We start from the raw sequence: 17613 nt of genomic DNA on the forward strand, positions 1-17613 counted from the left end.
CATCCAGAGGGAAAACTTCCAATACCACCATATCCTTTTTTATTAAAGCAACTGTACTTATGGTACTGTATATGCAATTTGCCCCAAAAGATGAACCATAATTAACAGGAAATATTACCGAAATATACTAACATTATAAGGCCTTAAAATAATCTTTGTTTCCTCTCCTGTGACTCATACCAATTTGGATAGGGTAGGTAGGTGGATAAAATATTTTTTTTAACCAAAATATTTTTTTATGAAAATTATAAGGTGGTCAAAACAAACAAAAAAAGAATGTTTAGCATCTGTTTAAAGAATATTAAAACCATATTTTCAGTTTTATCCAATGTATATCCAAGTTTGTATATTTAAATTAAAAAACATTGAGACAAATATAAAGATGTGATTCTCATTCTATGTTTAGCAATGAATTAAAAAATAAAAAAAAAATAAAAATATTTTACTAGGCGATAAAATTTTTTTGGGTAGCTGTGATTTTTGTGGGTGGGTAGCAGGAGGGGAAAGAACAATATTTTATTTTAGGTCTAAGTGTATGTACAAATGTTCATTGAATCAATAGCACAAATGGCAAGATACTTGAATCTTTGAGTATTCAATTTAATTCCTTGAGAGATATTGTAAACTAAAAAACATTTAATGTCCTGAGTGCAGCAATTAGCTGGGACCCAATGTCACCGTAAACTATATGTCACATGATCATTTGCCCTGTTTAGCTTCAAAATGCCTGAAGTTTATGATATAGTCTGTGTAGACTTACATGGAAATGCAGACTGACCAGGCTTTTTATTGGTACCAAGGTAACTCATTATTGCTACAAGCAATTTGAGATTAACAAGAGCTGTCAGTAGGATGAGTGCTTGTAGGTAAAACAAGAGCCTGGATAATGTATAATTTTACTACTTCAAAAAAAGGGACATAATTCTGTAAAAAAATTCAACACATTCTCTTCAGTAGCTTTGCACTTGCACACAAAAACTAAACTGAAGAGATGTTGACGCCAACACAGACACTGGGTGAGTACAACAGTCAAGCTAATAAAAGGAAGTAACTTACTTGATGAAAAGTCATCATCATCATCATCATCATCATCCTCGTCTTCATTATAGTAAGTAGGAGCTGATTTCACTCCCGGTAACCTTGGAGACTGGTCCCTCCTGTTATGTGACAATAAACAGACCAAATAAAAAATAACATTGACTAAAATTTTGACAAAATTTGTTTCAAGGACTTGATGTTAAACAGTTGTATCTCCTTTATATTATGAGTTTCAACTATTCTGCACCAAGCCTTCAACTTGTTTTGTTCACAATGAATCAAAACAAGCAATTATCATAGTATTGCAAGCAATCCATAAGTCCCCTACCGGTTAGAACCCCATCAACATTCTGAAGGGCCATTGGCCATTCACTAATGTTTCAATTTTTCTCTATTTTAAGTAAACTTGTTGGAAAAGTTCTTTAAAAGTGATCACAGGAAACAGTTTTTATGAACAGGTGGACTGAAGGACACTCTAAAGTTAATATTTGAAACATCCCTGTTACCAAAATATAACATTTTAAAAGTAAAATTCTTAAAGAGGAGATAACTCTTGAATTAAAGATGCAATTTCATAAAAAAATTCAGCTCTTTTTGACTAATCACAAATATTGTTATATTTGCCATGTTTTAAGCCTATTTGTTGCCAAGGCAACTGATATTTTTTCAAAATAGGAAGAACAGATAAGACATGCATAATCTCAAGACTGCTATCTACCCATATGTCAAGTTTTCATAAAAATATTTCCAGTACTTTTTGCTTTATCACTGGATCCAGTTCATGTGTAAAATTTGCCATATTTTCAGTCTATGTGTTGCCATAGCAACCAGAATTCTCAAACAGAGGAAGAAAAGAAAAAGACGTGCATAATCCCAAGACTGCCATCTACCCATATGTCAAGTTTCATAAAAATATTTCCAGTACTTTTTGCGTTATCACTGGATCCAGTTTATGTGTAAAATTTGCCATATTTTCAGCCTATTTTGTTGCCATAGCAACCAGAAATTTTCAACATAGGAAGAAAAGAAAAAGACGTGCATAATCTCTATACTGCCATCTATCATATACCAAGTTTCATAAAAATATTTTCAAGTACTTTTCAAGTTATCGCGGGATCCAGTTTTGTGGACGGACGGACTGACGGACGTTCTCACAGGACGTGTTTGTGGGGTTATTCCTTTGATCTCTTAACCCCACAAGAGCAAATTTTTTAACCCCATAAGAGCATTTTTTAACTCCCATAATACATGTCTCTACGGAATGAACCCCATACAGAGTGGCCTGTACAAAACCTAAACCTCATAATGTATGCTCTCGTATGCTCGGACTGACAGGACAGACGGAGGGACAGACAGACGGACGGACAGAAGGACGGAGGTAAAAAACCTAAAGTCCCCTCCGGTAAACCGGTTAGGGGACTAAAAAAAAAGCTATTGTAACAATTATTTACCAGCTTTTCATATGTTAAAGAAAAACAAAATCAAAGTATATGTGATGAATCATCATAAAGCATAAATCATATTTAGAAATTTAAATTGAAAATTATGACTTTCAAAGGCAAGTCACTTAGCAGTCTAGTTCATATTACAATGAGGCAACATAAAATTCTATTTAGAGGTACATGTATATTATTTTTTTTAACAGCGTATGAAAGGGTCTAGTTTTAGAACAAAATGTTCCCTAAATTTTTCATAATTTAAAAACCAAAAAGGCCCACGAAATGGGGGTGCGTGGGCCATTTTTTTTTGTTTTACCTTTTGTTTGATAAGGGGAAAGTTAAAAAAGAATCTATTTGTCCCCCCTTTTGTTTGTCTCAGTTTTCATTGCCTCCATCCCCCCATTCGACCCGGCAGACAAAATTTACAAAATTTTTACAATTTAAACCAAATTTAAAGGAGGGCCCAAAACAAATGCCTGTTTTTTCCCAGGGCCTTTTTTACAGAAAAGGGAAATTTTTCCAGAAATTAAATATCTACATAATTATAAGTAAAGAAATGATTCAAACAAAACAGACAAGTGCGACAAAAAATTGATTTTTCTGGCCTTATTGCATTGAGATTTGGAAACTATCTTACTTCTTTTCAAGTTCATGAGTTTCTCGCAGGTGGAAGCCACTGTCATCTGATTCACTAGTCATATCATCGTCCTCTACGATAAAATCATCCATGCTGAAATCAGAAATGAGGTACGATATTATAATTTTCATTTCTTTTCATGTTCTATATGATGGATTTCTTTACAAGAAACATAACTTTTTTTATCAGTGTAATATGGATTTATATAATATTCAGGCTTTGCTGAAATACACAGAGATCTCAATAATAAGGATGTTTTTGGGAGTTTTCATATAGACATAGTTTTCATATAGGCAAAATTAGAACACCCAAATTTGTTTCACTTAAATATTTTTATTATAATTTTCTAACAACATGCCAAGTTTAAAGAAATTCTATTGAACAGGTTTAATTTTGCCTATATGTTTATATGAAAACTCCCGGGAAACTCCACTGAGGTCCAAAAGCCAAAAAAGACCATAAAATTCACTAGTCATATCATCGTCCTCAACGATAAAATCATCCATGCTGAATTCAGAAATGACATACGATATTATAATTTTCATTTTTTTCATGTTCTATACGACTGATTAGAAATCTATTCAAGAAACGTAACTTTTTTATCAGTGTAATATTGATTTATATTATTTTCAGGCTATACTGAAAAACACAAATATTTCAATTTTGGACGATTTCGGGAGTTTTCCTATAGACATAAAGGCAAAATTAAAAACCCTAAATTTGGTTTGCTTAAAATATATTCTGTTATCATATTCTAAGAACATGCCAAGTTTAAAGAAATTCTATTGAACAGGTTTAATTTTGCTTATATGTCTATATGAAAACTCCCTAAACCGTCTTTAAAGAAACTCCACTGAGGTCAAAAGCCTAAAAACAAAAAATTTGAATTTCTTACACAGATCATTTAGTTGAACACTTAAAACAGAAAAATATGCAAAAGATAATCAAGAAATATACTCAGAATAAATTGGAAATTGTATTTTTCTGCTTTTTTTTTGCCCGATTTGAGTGAAAAGTATTGCAACGATCTCAATTATTGGTCTAGTGGAACATTAATCTTGAATAATTATTTCCAGTCCTGTCATATAAAAAAACCTCAGTGGAGTTCCTTTAACAATACATAGAAGATAATTTAAATTTCAGGCAAACATAAGGATATAAATAATTATATATTATTCCTACTATTGTCTATTCAACACAATAAAGAAAATATTGTTAATATAATGTAAACATGTATTTAATACTCAGAGTTATGAAGATGTTAGCTGGTTTAAAGACAAAGCCAAATAAATGAATAAACTTATTAATAACATATTATTAAATAATGTGGTGACATTAGAACATAAAAACTTGTCAGGTGACATGCATTAACATTGTTGAGAGTGTACATGTATTGTGAAAAAAAGGGATAAAATTGTGCTGTAGGTAAAAACATCTGCTGAAAGTTATAAAACAGCCAAACATGTCTTTCTGTGAAAGAGACCTATTTAGAATACTTGATTGCTAACTTCAGACATGATACTTCTGAAAGTTATTCATACTTGATTGCTAACTTCAGACATGATACTTCTGAAAGTTATTCATAACCTTTAATCTACAGAAATGGAAAAATTATTAGCCTATACCACTGTGCAGTCTGACCAGGCTTTGTACTGTTGGTATTGCAATGTCTATATCTTGATACAAAATCTCTTAAACTTTAAATGCATTATTTAAAATTTAAAAGCAAATTCCCAAGGTAAATGGTTAATCTTTGCTCTTCACAGATTGTTTTGGTTTGACTGTATGTGTAAAATTACCTGTCTGAACACTCGTTTTCTCTTTTAAAACAAGGAAAATTGATAAATATGTAATTCACATTAAATACATACAATACATATATTTCTTATTTTTTTCACTGCTGGTTTTATGTTTCGCCAACACAGCATAGGTCATATGGCAACTTTCCAGCTTTATTGGTGGAGGTAGACCTCAGGTGCCCCTCTACATTATTTCAGGCACAAACAGGCACCTGAGTAGAACCACAGGTGTCCTGTAAAGGACACATCCTCCAACTGTGGTTAATATAAGGCATATGTCAAACGTTTGGTCAATCCATCACATAATGACCAAGTTATAAGTCACATAGGATTTGACTTTTGATATTTTCAGTACAACTTTGTAGGTCATGCACATTGTCTACTAATGGTTATCATTTGTATCAATTCATTTTGAAATTACATTGTGCACTTTGAAGTTATTGGCAGGACTCAAACTGCACTTCAAACTAAATGACAAACAGTTATTTTCAATCCTTTGTCATACAAGGAAATATACTTGTGATCACAGTTCGACTTAAACCCACAATCCATGGATCGAAAGGCAGTCGCTTTAACCATTTAACCAATGCTCACCTTAAAATGAACTTGGATTGTAATTAAATCAGTTACTATTTTAAGAACTCCTTCAAACTTATGGCATATATAGTACAATATCCTTTGTACATGTATGGACCTTTCCGGTATTTACAGTTTTATGTAAATTGGCTAACTTGTTATCCAATCGTTACATTGAGATATTACATAGTCACTGGTTGACCTGGTTTGCACAAAAGAACACGTGCTTATGTTTGTGATACTGTTTGTGAGCAGTTGACCTAGCAATGAATAGAAAAGGTGTGGCTAAATGTTCCGCTACGAAAAACCGGAAAGGTCCATTTACCTCATTAGGCTAGCATCTGGTGATTTCTTTTGTTCTGGCTTCCTAAGTTTCTGGAAAACTGTTAAATCAAAATGGAAACAAAAAGTTCATGTATTAATAAGCTAATCGGCAAAATAACTTTTACTAATCCTTGTTTGATACATAATTTAATTGAAACATGGTAATAGTAAGAGAAAAATATCAGCTCAAAAACGATCAATTTAAAGAATGTAAAGGGTATAAAGATATATCTAATGAATTTTATTTACAAAATGTAAAAACTTAATCAGGTCATTTCCGTTATCCTATAGTTAATTATCAATTTATGGAACATGGTTTTCTTGTAAAAGATTTTTTTTGTCAAAATAGTTTAAGATAACCAAAATCTACTAGTTAACTTTGTAGCTTGTACATACATGCTTCTAGGTCGCCATCTTCACTGGAGTCACTACTGTATCTTTTACTTGATCTGAAATATCAAATTAAGGATGAATGATGACCACCAGGGTAATTAGACAAGTCATTTTTTCGAAATCTATAGTAAATGCACATCATTGATTTTTAAATATTTCTTATGAGTTTCAAGTCATTCTGACACTTGCATGGTCAATTTGGTCATGCTATAACCTTTATTGACCCTCAATGAATTATTTTAAGTGCAAGATGGCACTGGAGTGGAACCATTAACCTTTGTTCAGCTAGATAGAAAGATTCCGTACATTAAGTAATTCAAAGTCACTTGCAGTATTCAAACCTACTGCAGTGAGGTGCAAGTGAATTGAAAATTTTGCAATTTAAGACCTTCATCAACCAAATCACATTGTCTCTTTTCGACTAAAAGTAATAAGGTTCTTTAAATAAAACATTTTAGAATAATATTTCCGACTTCCAAATTTATAAACCAACACTGATGTTCTTGAATGCCAGATACATACAGATATGAAGTACATATGAGCTATGACTGCCCATAATAATATAATAACTATTAAGGTAAGGCAATTATAAAAACTTTAATTTTGAATCACAATGAGAAATCCTTGAAAATACCTCAAAACATAATGAAAATATAAACTATGAATATCTTAAAATTCACAAGCATCACACATGCTTAAGTTGATATCAAACATTTACCTCCAGCTCTGATCAGTCATGTTGGCCTTCTGGCTGACTTTCTTTATCTTCTTACTTCCAGACTTCTTTGCAAGCTTAGCAAAGCTTGCACTTACAGCATCACTATCACTACTTTCTGTCATATTAGCAAACTTATCCTCCTGGCTTCTTTCACTAGTATCAGATTCATCAGATATGTCTTCGACAAGATTGTTTTTCTCATCAGAGTTGTTTTCTGCTACAGCAGCATTTTCATTCATATCATCAACAGAGCAATCATTATTCTTGCCTTTATCTTCAAAACTGCTGCTGATGATGAAGTCATTTTGATTCTCTTCATTGTCAGCATTTCCTATCTCTTCTACTTCATCAAGATCTTCTGTCTGTGTTCCTGCATCATTTACCTCGTATAAACTTTCATCAGCTTTCAACTTACATTGATCTTCAGTACTAACATCTTCCTCTTCACTCATTTGTTCCTTTTCCCCTTCCCCATTAATATCAATGTCTTGAACTTCTTCAGGAAGTGGCATATTTACTTCTACATGATTATGACCCAAAGCATTCATGTATATGTCTTTGTCAGAAACATTGCCATTGACAACTGAAGTAGGAATTTCAAAGTTATCATCTGTTTCCCTAGCAACAGTCTCATTTGAATAATCATGAACAGAAGCATCTATGGTAGTTGAAGCTAATGTGTGCCCTAGCTGATTAATTGTATCACCAGAGTATATGTCTGGTAATTCAGGATTGGACGATTCTAATTCATGCACAGGATGTTTACCAGCATTAACGTGACCATCATCTACAGTGTCTTCACTATATATATCACCAGGGTCTCTATACTTGTTATCAAAGTCATACAGTTTACCCTGGTTATCCACAATAGTTTCTTCTTTGTATACACAATGTATTAACTTCTCTGTTTCTTTACCTTCTTCAATACATTCATCATCGTAGGTAAGAACTTCATCAGTTTGTGTTGCAGTGTCAACAACTTCAATTTCTTCTCCTGATTCACTACTATCCAAATTCATGGTAATTTTTGATTTACCTGACCTGTCAGCATTTTTCTTATTTATCTTATTCTTTCCATTTTCCCTCAGTTCATTTACCAGTTTATCAGAACTAGGACTTGATTCTGATGAATTCAGAGTATCATCTACTGATTCTATTGCAGTTATATACAATTGGTTAGTTTCGTTGCAGACTGACTCTTCCAAGTCAAGCATTTCATCTATCTTCTTCATGGATCCTTTTCCAAACTTTTTTGTGCCATTAACATCATTGTTATCCTCAGGGGAGCTTCCCAATTCTTCAATTAAATTCTTATAAGTAATACTGCTTCTTCTATGAATTCTGGTTGATTCAACAAGAGGTTCACCTAGACTGTCGAGATCTAGAGTACATGATGCCAGCGAAACTCTGTTCTTAACAACAGTATCATCATAGTCTAAGCTTGATTCTCTTTTTGGTCCTATATTTAAAATAGGTTCAAACTTCGGTATCTGTATTCCATCTGATAAATTATTACCAACACAAGAATCAACAAAGCTTTCCTTAATACATGCATCAGAGTCCCTCTCTGTATAATCAGTCTTAGCAAAATGATTTTTAGTATTAGAGGTAACAGCAAAATCGTCATCTGAATCACTGCACACTTGAAGAACAGCTTTTGCTTTGACTGGTTTACCCTTTTGTTTAGGTACATCAGTGAAGCTGGAGTCACTGTCAGATGAGGCAAATACTTGAAAGGTCTGGGCCTTAAACTGAGGATTGGTCTGCTTAGGTTTAGTTTCTGTTATGCCTTTCTGTTTTGAGTTTGTTTTGTTTTCTACTGTAGTTTTCTTTTTCTTCAATTTTAGTTTGTCTGCTGTTTTTCCTACATAGGTAAGAAAAAATTCTATATAATAAGTATTATACACTTTCATCTGAAAATAAATATCACATTTATAGGTCATATTGAGCCAGACAGGTGTGACTTTGTACTGTAATTCAAGCATGATGAGGCACTAGCAGCAAACATTGAACCTATGGTAAGCCACATGAATGACTTCTTACATAAAAAAAATGATGTCCTCAAGAAGCTTATTTGAAATTAACTACCTAAACCTCTGCAGATGAAATATAATTATATAATTATAATGACCACTACAGCTGTTTATGATATCTATAGAAACGAAAAGAAATTCAATATACTGAAATGGCTTTAGATGTTTTTACTTTCATAAGCTTATGTTCATTTATGTTTCTTGTTTGGAAATGGTTTTTGGTGCTTTTTCAACCCTGCTTATTTTAAATAATGAAATAGAACAGAACTGGATTGCCTTTCTTCTTACCATTTGGTTTCAAACTACCATCATCTTTATCTGTATTTTCTTTCTTCATTTTAGTTTTCTTCCTTGCACTCAATGATAGCTGTAAAGCAAAGAGTAAAAAATTGCATGTCATCTGATAAAATCAAACTGGTTACATTTATTTATAGTAAGTTTTAAAGCTGGGTGAAATCTGAAAAGATGTTAACACTAGTGATTTTTCACCCTATACTTTACAGCCAAAATAAGGCTGTATCCCCTAATGAAAAATTGGTATTATTTCCCCATAAAAATGCTATATTTCCCCTGAAAAGATGTTAACACTGGTAAATAATATAGTCAATATCCCTGACCTGTATAGTTCTCTTTTTGTTTTAGCAGTGATAATTTTTCTATATTTTACAGTGAAAAAAAGCTGTATTCCCTAGTCCAAAATAGGTATATTTTCCCCTAAAAATGCTACATTTTCCCCTGAAATGGCCTGTGCACATTCTTTACTAGAACCATGACTTAAAAGCTATCCCTATAAATACATGTATTCTCTGCTATGTACCATGGGTGTTAAATTGAATTGAAACTGTTAATTTTACAAAAATGTGTGGATAAATTCCTTCTCAGTTATATGGAATTTTATTTTCCGATTTTCTCATATTGTACTACTAGTATATTTTTCCCTTCAGAACGCCACAGGTTGTTTTGAAAATAGAAAAAAAAACAACAACAACACAAAATTGCAAAAATGATAAACAATGTTACTATATATATTATTATTTTTGTTTCTACAGGGCTATTGGAAATGTTTATTTATAATTCAAACGTAATTTTCAATCTATTTTATCACATCAAAGTTTAAAGATTATTTCCAAGTTATGACACTTATGTACTTCTGTTAACTAAAGATATGATTGTTTATTTTCATAACTTACTCTAAAGTACTGCTGTTATCAATACAAATTTCAAAACTATCACAATTTAATTTTACCCCTTGTTTTGCCTCATTCTTGTCCTTAAACCAGCCCAATCTCTCACCCATTTTCTGAAACATTTCATTCACATCCGTTTGTTCAGCCATCTTCCTCTATGTCTTACCAACACAGCTAAAAATACATGATAAAGATAAAAATCATTGTTCAATTGAAAAATATCTTCGCAAAAAAAATAATAAAAATACAGAGTAGTCACACACAAGCAATTATAACATGTAAAGTCAAAATGACATTATTATTTTATTGATAGACTGCAGGTGCTATATATATGCCAACTTTTAAAACAAGAGCTACCAAAAGGATAGCAAAACTCAGTTCTAAAATAGAACAATGAAGAAATTACAAAGAGGCAAATGAATGCTTATGTTGTTTACTGATCTTGATCAGTTTTTATTTTATTATTATTTCACATTATTTTACCATATATTTCATCAATTTTTATAAAAAAAAAAAAAAAAAAAAAAAAACACACACACACACAAGAGGGTCAAGATGGCCCTAGATCGCTCCCCTGACCCATCGACCTCACCTGAGCAGTGTCTTGGACATGCATCCTGACCAAGTTTCATGACAATTGAGTAAAAAGTCTGACCTCTAGAGTGTAAACAAGGTTTATCTATATTTGGGCAGTGTGACCTAGTTTTTTTACCCCAGTTGACTCACTGACCCATATTCAAACGTGACCTAGAAATCATCAAAACAAACTTGTAGACCAACTTCCAGTCATAGTCATAATCAGAATTGATTGTCAAGCAGTATGATGTGGATGTAGATTTGGATAACAACAGCAGCCACTACAGAGTTCACAATTTTTTTCTATTTTTAGCTCCTGTGACCTAGTTTTACATCAGAGATGACCCATGTTTGAAAGTCCCAAGCAATTGACTAGATAAGCATCCTGACCAAGTTTGATGACAATTGAGTCAAAAATGTTACCATTTAAAATAAAGTATTAACAAGTTTTTTCCGTATTTGGGCAGTATGATTTAGTTTTTGACCCCAGGTGACCCATAATCGAACTTGACCTAGAAATCATCAAAATCAGACCAATTTCCAGGATATTTGGATCAAAAGAGTAGCCACTAGTGTTAAAAAGATTTTTCTATTTTTTAGCTCCTGTGACCTAGTTTTTGACCGAAGTCGACCCATATTAAAACTTGACCTAGAAATAAAACAAGATTGCATTTGAGAAAATGCTATGCCACCGCATTAATATAACACTAAATAGAAGTGTAGGAACAAATACTGTTGAAGAAAGGGTCTTTTATTAACCTCGTATATTACTGTCTGGATGAGCCGGTACCAATGCAAAACCGACGTATTACTATAAACTGCTAGCATTCCCTTGCAGAAAGATAAGCAGACGACAGCCTAAATTTCATGACTACATCAAAGGACAACACAGTAAGACACTTTGTCAAAATCTAGGTCAGCTGATATCAAAGTTCACTTTACATCTTAATCTGTGCACATGGTTCAAATTTCATAGCTGTACATCAAAGGACAAGAAAGAAGGTCACATAATCAAAATCTAGGTCACTTGATATAAAAGTTCAATTTTACAACTAAAACTGTGCACATGGTCAAAATTTCATTGCTGTACATCAAAGGACAAGAAAGTAGGTCACTGTCCCCTTGGGCAAGGCAAAATTTTGACCCAAGGGTTTAATTCAGAACAATCTTGATACAGGTCCACCAAACAACATTTCAAGTCAAATATCTAAGCTGTAGCTTTCTCCCATTCAGAAAACATTTGTTTTATTTTCTGTTTTTATTATGTGTACTTAATGAAAATCACTGCCCCCAGGCAGGGCCGATTTTGACACCAGGGGTAAAATTTGAACAACTTTGATAGAGGACCTACAGATGATATTATAAAGCAAACATCAAAGCTCTATGCCTTGTACCTTCAGACAAAAATAGTTTTTATTATTTTTTTTTACTATATGTACATAATGAAAATCAATGAACCCGGGGCGGACCCAATTTTGACCCCAGGGCTATAATTTGAACAATCTTAGTAGAGGTTCACTTCCCAAAGTCTCATGCCATAAATTTAACCTCTAACCTTTGTCAATTTAGAGAAGAAGATTTTTCAAGTTTTTACTTTATACATATAAGGAAAACTATTGCCTCTAGGGCAGGGCAATTTTTTCACTAGAGGCATAATTAAAATAACTTTAGTAGAGGACCCATAGATGATATTATATACCAAATATCAAAGCTCTAAGCCTTGTACCTTCAGACAAGAAGATTGTTTAATTTTTTACTATATGTACATAGTGAAAATCAATGACCCCTGGGGGTGGGGCCAATTTTGACACCAGGACTATAATTTGTACAATCTTGCTAGAGGTTCACTACACAATGTTTCATGCAAAATATCTTAACTCTAGCCTTTGTAAATTTAGAGAAGATGATTTTTTAAGTTTTTACTATACACATTTAAGGAAAACCAATGGCCCCCAGGGCGGGGCTAATTTTGACACTATAGGCAAAATTTGAACAACTTTGGTAGAGTACCTATAGATGATATTAATTAATAAATATTAAAGCTCTAAGCCTTGTACCTTCAGACAATAAGATTGTTTGATTTTTTACTATATGTATATATTGGAAATCAATGACCCCCGTGGCTGGGGCAATTTTGACCCCAGGGCTATAATTTGAACAATCTTGCTAGAGGTTCACTACACAATGTTTCATGCAAAATATCTAACCTCTACATTTGTCAATTGCTAGAAGAATTTTTTTTAAGTTTTTACTGTAAGTTTTTACAATATACATATAAAGAAAACCAATGACCCCAGGGGCGGGCCGATTTTGACCCCAATGCTATAATTTGAACAATCTTGCTAGAGGTTCACTACACAATGCCTTATGCAAAATATCTAAGCTCTAGGCCTTTTTGGTCTTTACAAGAAGGTATTTTTAAGTTTTTATTATATGTACATATAGTAAAATTCAATGACCACCCCCCCCCCCGGCGGGGCCGATTTTGACCCCAGGGCTATAATTTGAACAATCTTGGTAAGGGTCTACAAGACAATGCCTTATGCAAAATATCTAAGCTCTGGGCCTTTTGGGTCTTTACAAGAAGGTATTTTAAGTTTTTACTATATGTACATATAGTGAAAATCAATGACCCCCGGGGCGGGGCCGATTTTGACCCCAGGGCTATAATTTGAACAATCTTGGTAGAAGTCTACCAGACAATGCCTAATGCAAAATATCTAAGCTCTAGGCCTTCTAGGTCTTTACAAGAAGATTTTTTAAATTTATTCTTATAATTCCTTTTGGTTTCCATGGCAACCAGATTTCTGCATGAAATGAAATTCTTTGAACAACTTTGGAAGCCCTTCACACAAGGATCAATCCTGCCAAGTTTGGTTGAAATTGGACAAGTGGTTTTTCACAAGAAGATTTTTTAAGTTCACTATATAATCTATATAACACACAAACATACAAACACACACACAGGTGAATCGCTATATGCCACCGCATTGCAGATGCTGCGGTGGCATAAAAAAACAACCTTCCTCACAAATTCCCAAAATATCTGAATCAAAACTGCAGCCACTAGAGTGTAAACAAGATTTTTCTATTTTTAGCTCCTGTGACCCAGCTTTTGAACGGAAATGACCCATATTCAAACTTGACCTAGAAAACATCAAAACAACCTTACTGACTAATTTCCAGAATATTTGAATGAAAACTGCAGCCACTAGAGTGTTAACAAGCTTTTTCTATTTTTAGCTCCTGTGACCTACATTTTAACCAGAAATGACACATATTCAAACTTGACCTAGAAATCATCAAAACAACCTTCCTAAACAATTTCTAGGAAATTGGGATCAAAACTGCAGCCACTACAGTGTTAACAAGCTTTTTCTATTTTTACTTCCTGTGACCTAGTTTTGACCCGAGATAAGTGAACCCATATTCGAACTTGGCCTGTATTTCATTGAGACAAACATTCTCACCTATATTATGATCCATTCAAAACTGTGAACTGCTAAAGTGTTAACATCCCAATTGTTGACGCACAACGACGGATGCCAGACACAGGCCCATCACTATACCTTACCTTGACCACTTTGTGGTCAGGTAAGCTTAAAAAACACACAAAATTTCTTTGCAAATTTAAGATGGTGGAACATGGTCTCTGGAAATCTCACAAAAAATGTGAACTTGCAGGTTAATTAATCACTGATACAGATTTTAAGTATATGATACAAGAGCTTCCTCGCCTTTTAAATGTATCAAATGCAAGGCATTTCACTTCCAAGACATTTCACTCCCAAGATGGTTCAAAACCTAGATATTTCACTCTCATTTTGACAATTGTATGGACATATGGCCAAAATTCAAGGTGTGTGTTAATTATCTCAGATTACACTCCAGAAGTGAAAAATACATGTCAGATTTTTTTGGCGATTAGAATTCAGTTTTCCAACCAAATAAGGCAAGGTGAAAATATTTTCAGGGTCTCATGCAGTCCAAAAAAAAGTCTACAAGCACCGTATACTAGGGCTTTTGCGATTGATTTCCGTACACAAAAATCAACATCTTTAAAATTTTATTATATTCTTTTTTTTTAACTTTCAATTGGGAATTTTTGCCCTTGAATTGGGAAAAAAAGATACTATTTTCGATTGGGAATATAATCGAATATTGGCTATAGTATAAAATTGGCCAGAAAAAAAAACCTGCATAATTTCATATTATATTATATAGTATTAGAGTAGTCAAACTAATTGTAATGCGCGACGAGATAGTGTGCTATTTTCGTGTCTGGGCAATATCTCGCCTTTAAAGCGAGATTCCGCCCCAGAACGAAAATATCTCAGAACCAAGCTTTGGCACGTCAATATATTTTGACTAAGTAAAGAGGTGCTGGATAGTAACTAATTTTAATTTTTGATGATCAAGGGGAGATTATTTTTATTATGGTAAGTTGACGATTACTGGCAAGGCAAATGTGCCAAACATCTGTTTGACAAGCTGCATATTCATTATTAGTGTGTAACAACCATTTGGCTGTAAGTGATGTTACTAAAGAGAATTCAAAATAACTGCGATTTTGGGTAAGAAAACTAATTACTAATACTATTGCATACCATTAATTGATCATTTGGTAGCTCGTGATTCTATGATATCACGGTACTTTAGTGTTTTGAAAAATATTCAAATATATATATATATGATATCATACATGAATGTGATTTGTCTTCTATTAATAATTGAACTTTAAAACTGGTCGCGAAAATACGTGATAAATCCGAAAAAGTTGCGAAAAGGAATGTTACTGAAGAGGATCATTGACTTTCAGATGGAAATAAGGCTAAGAAATGCATATGTTATCAAAAAACAAAGTATCTGTCAGAACCATTTGTCAGATCTTATAAAACATGCGTTTGTTTACATTTTCAAGAAGTCAAATATCCCGCTATGTTTATTTCCGAATTTTCATAAATTGACTGCTATTTTCACGGTAGCCGCTATGGGTGAGAGTGGTTTCGTCGCAATCCGGTCAACTCGTCCCCTAGTCAACTCGTCCTCTGGTCAACTCGTCACCTTTTTGGTCAACTCGTCCCCTACTTTTGGTCAACTCGTCCTCAAAGAGTCAACTCGTCCCTAATATGGTCAACTCGTCCCCTACGTTCGATCTATTCGTCACTATTATGTTGTAAATCAATGTCTTTAAATAGTACTTTTAATGTAAAATTAATAATGAATTTGATTGATATCGAAATATTAATAAAATAACGTCTTTTTTACGTTAAATTTTAATGATCTTTATCTAACCCACGTGCATAGCTTTGATGTAAAACTACAAAGACAGGTAAGTTTGCAAACATTCAATTAATGTTTAATCAATCGGAGTTTTAATGATAATTAAAACTAAAATTAGGTCAAACTCTTTGATTTTTACCTCCTCCCTGAATGGATTAAAGACTGACGACAGATTAACAGAAATTGGAAGTGCTAAACACTTTATGTCGGTGCGTATTGATCTCATTATAGAAGGATCGTGTCAATTAAAAACATGATAATTGTTTGTTGTGAAATTGTCAATTGTTTCTGATTTTTTTAAAATTGCATTTCATTGTAATATTATGGTCCATTATCATAGGAGTTGTATAAACATACATGCCTTTTGAAAGAGTTAGTATTTTTTTTTTCATTATTTTTTTTTAAATAAAAAATCCGTACAATGATATTTGCCTTGAAAACATATAAAGTAATTACTAAATATTCAGTTGCCATCTAATAATTAGTAAAGATTAATATTAAATTTCCATAAATAAATCTTTAAACTGATCTCAAAGAGGAGCTGTATAAAACCGAGTTCCAGAATTTCTTGTATAATACAAGTCAACATATTGAATGTATTAATTGTAATGAATTCAACATTTTCATATATTTGACCATACACCATCAAAAACAAAATTCGACATTTGGAAAATAAAATTTTATAACAACCTTTGGCACTATTTTCAAGCGATTTGTATAATTTCAAATTAAAGACACACGTTCTTTAAATATATAAATACGTATCCAACCACAGAGGCAAATGTGTCTTTAATCCTATTTTCAAATTACTATATGTTTACTTTAATAACCAAAGGCACGTGTCATGATATATTTAATTAACAACAAATAAAAACTCCAAATATTCGCATACAAAAAGCGTCAAAATATGTCCAATTTAGTAATTTTATAATGTATTATTTTAACAGTCTATAATAATTTATGAAATATATGAAAAACAAATAATAATAAAATATAGGGGACGAATTGGGGACGAGTTGACCAGGGGACGAGTTGTCCAAGGGACGAGTTGACCAAAAAGGTGACGAGTTGACCAGAGGACGAGTTGACCAGGGGACGAGTTGACTCTGAATCAGTTCGGAACTACCGCTATTAGGCACAGGCTTAAAGGTCAGACACGTACATTGATATTTCCATAGAAATGGTCCCTAATCCTACCTTAAAATTGAGTTTTCGTGCTAAAGAGGTAATTTTTCTAGCAGAATGACATGCCTGACAGACATGCCTGACACATAAAAATGTTCCTGTTATATAGGGGTAGCCAACCAAATGCAAAATGACTTCAAAGAGGATTACACCCATTTCATTGAAATTTTCTGCTGATCACAGGACTGACATACGTACACTTGTTATAAATGCAAATATCCAAGTCAAAATTATCACAGAGACTCGTGAAATATTTCATTTTCTTCAGAAATGTAGTGTGACTTTTTAATAAATTAGTTTTTATACTTAAAAATTCCCTACTTTCATCCAACCAACTCCTGTATAAATAGAATCATACACTTTTTATGCCCCACAATGTGGGAGCATATAGCGTTGCACTTGTCCGTCCGTCCGCCTGTCCGTCC

The 17613-nt window shown here is 33.0% G+C and overlaps 1 protein-coding gene across 1 annotated transcript in view; it reads right to left on the bottom strand.

The window, feature by feature from the left end:
* Nucleotides 1-15721, bottom strand: part of LOC132725748 (dentin sialophosphoprotein-like) — a 45581-nt gene extending 29860 nt beyond the window's left edge. The window contains exons 1-9 of the mRNA XM_060710938.1: nucleotides 15633-15721; nucleotides 10204-10318; nucleotides 9246-9324; nucleotides 6925-8788; nucleotides 6210-6262; nucleotides 5815-5872; nucleotides 4914-4934; nucleotides 3115-3207; nucleotides 1057-1157 (exon numbers count right to left, since the gene is read on the bottom strand). Of these exons, the coding sequence (XP_060566921.1) occupies nucleotides 1057-1157; nucleotides 3115-3207; nucleotides 4914-4934; nucleotides 5815-5872; nucleotides 6210-6262; nucleotides 6925-8788; nucleotides 9246-9324; nucleotides 10204-10293 (2359 nt within the window). The 5' untranslated portion in view covers nucleotides 10294-10318; nucleotides 15633-15721. The remainder of the gene's footprint in view (nucleotides 1-1056; nucleotides 1158-3114; nucleotides 3208-4913; nucleotides 4935-5814; nucleotides 5873-6209; nucleotides 6263-6924; nucleotides 8789-9245; nucleotides 9325-10203; nucleotides 10319-15632) is intronic.
* Between the last annotated feature and the right edge of the window lie 1892 nt (nucleotides 15722-17613).

The sequence above is a fragment of the Ruditapes philippinarum genome, unplaced genomic scaffold (genome assembly GCF_026571515.1).
Source record: "Ruditapes philippinarum isolate M1 unplaced genomic scaffold, ASM2657151v2 ctg1511_1_1_1_1, whole genome shotgun sequence".
NCBI lineage: Eukaryota > Metazoa > Mollusca > Bivalvia > Venerida > Veneridae > Ruditapes > Ruditapes philippinarum.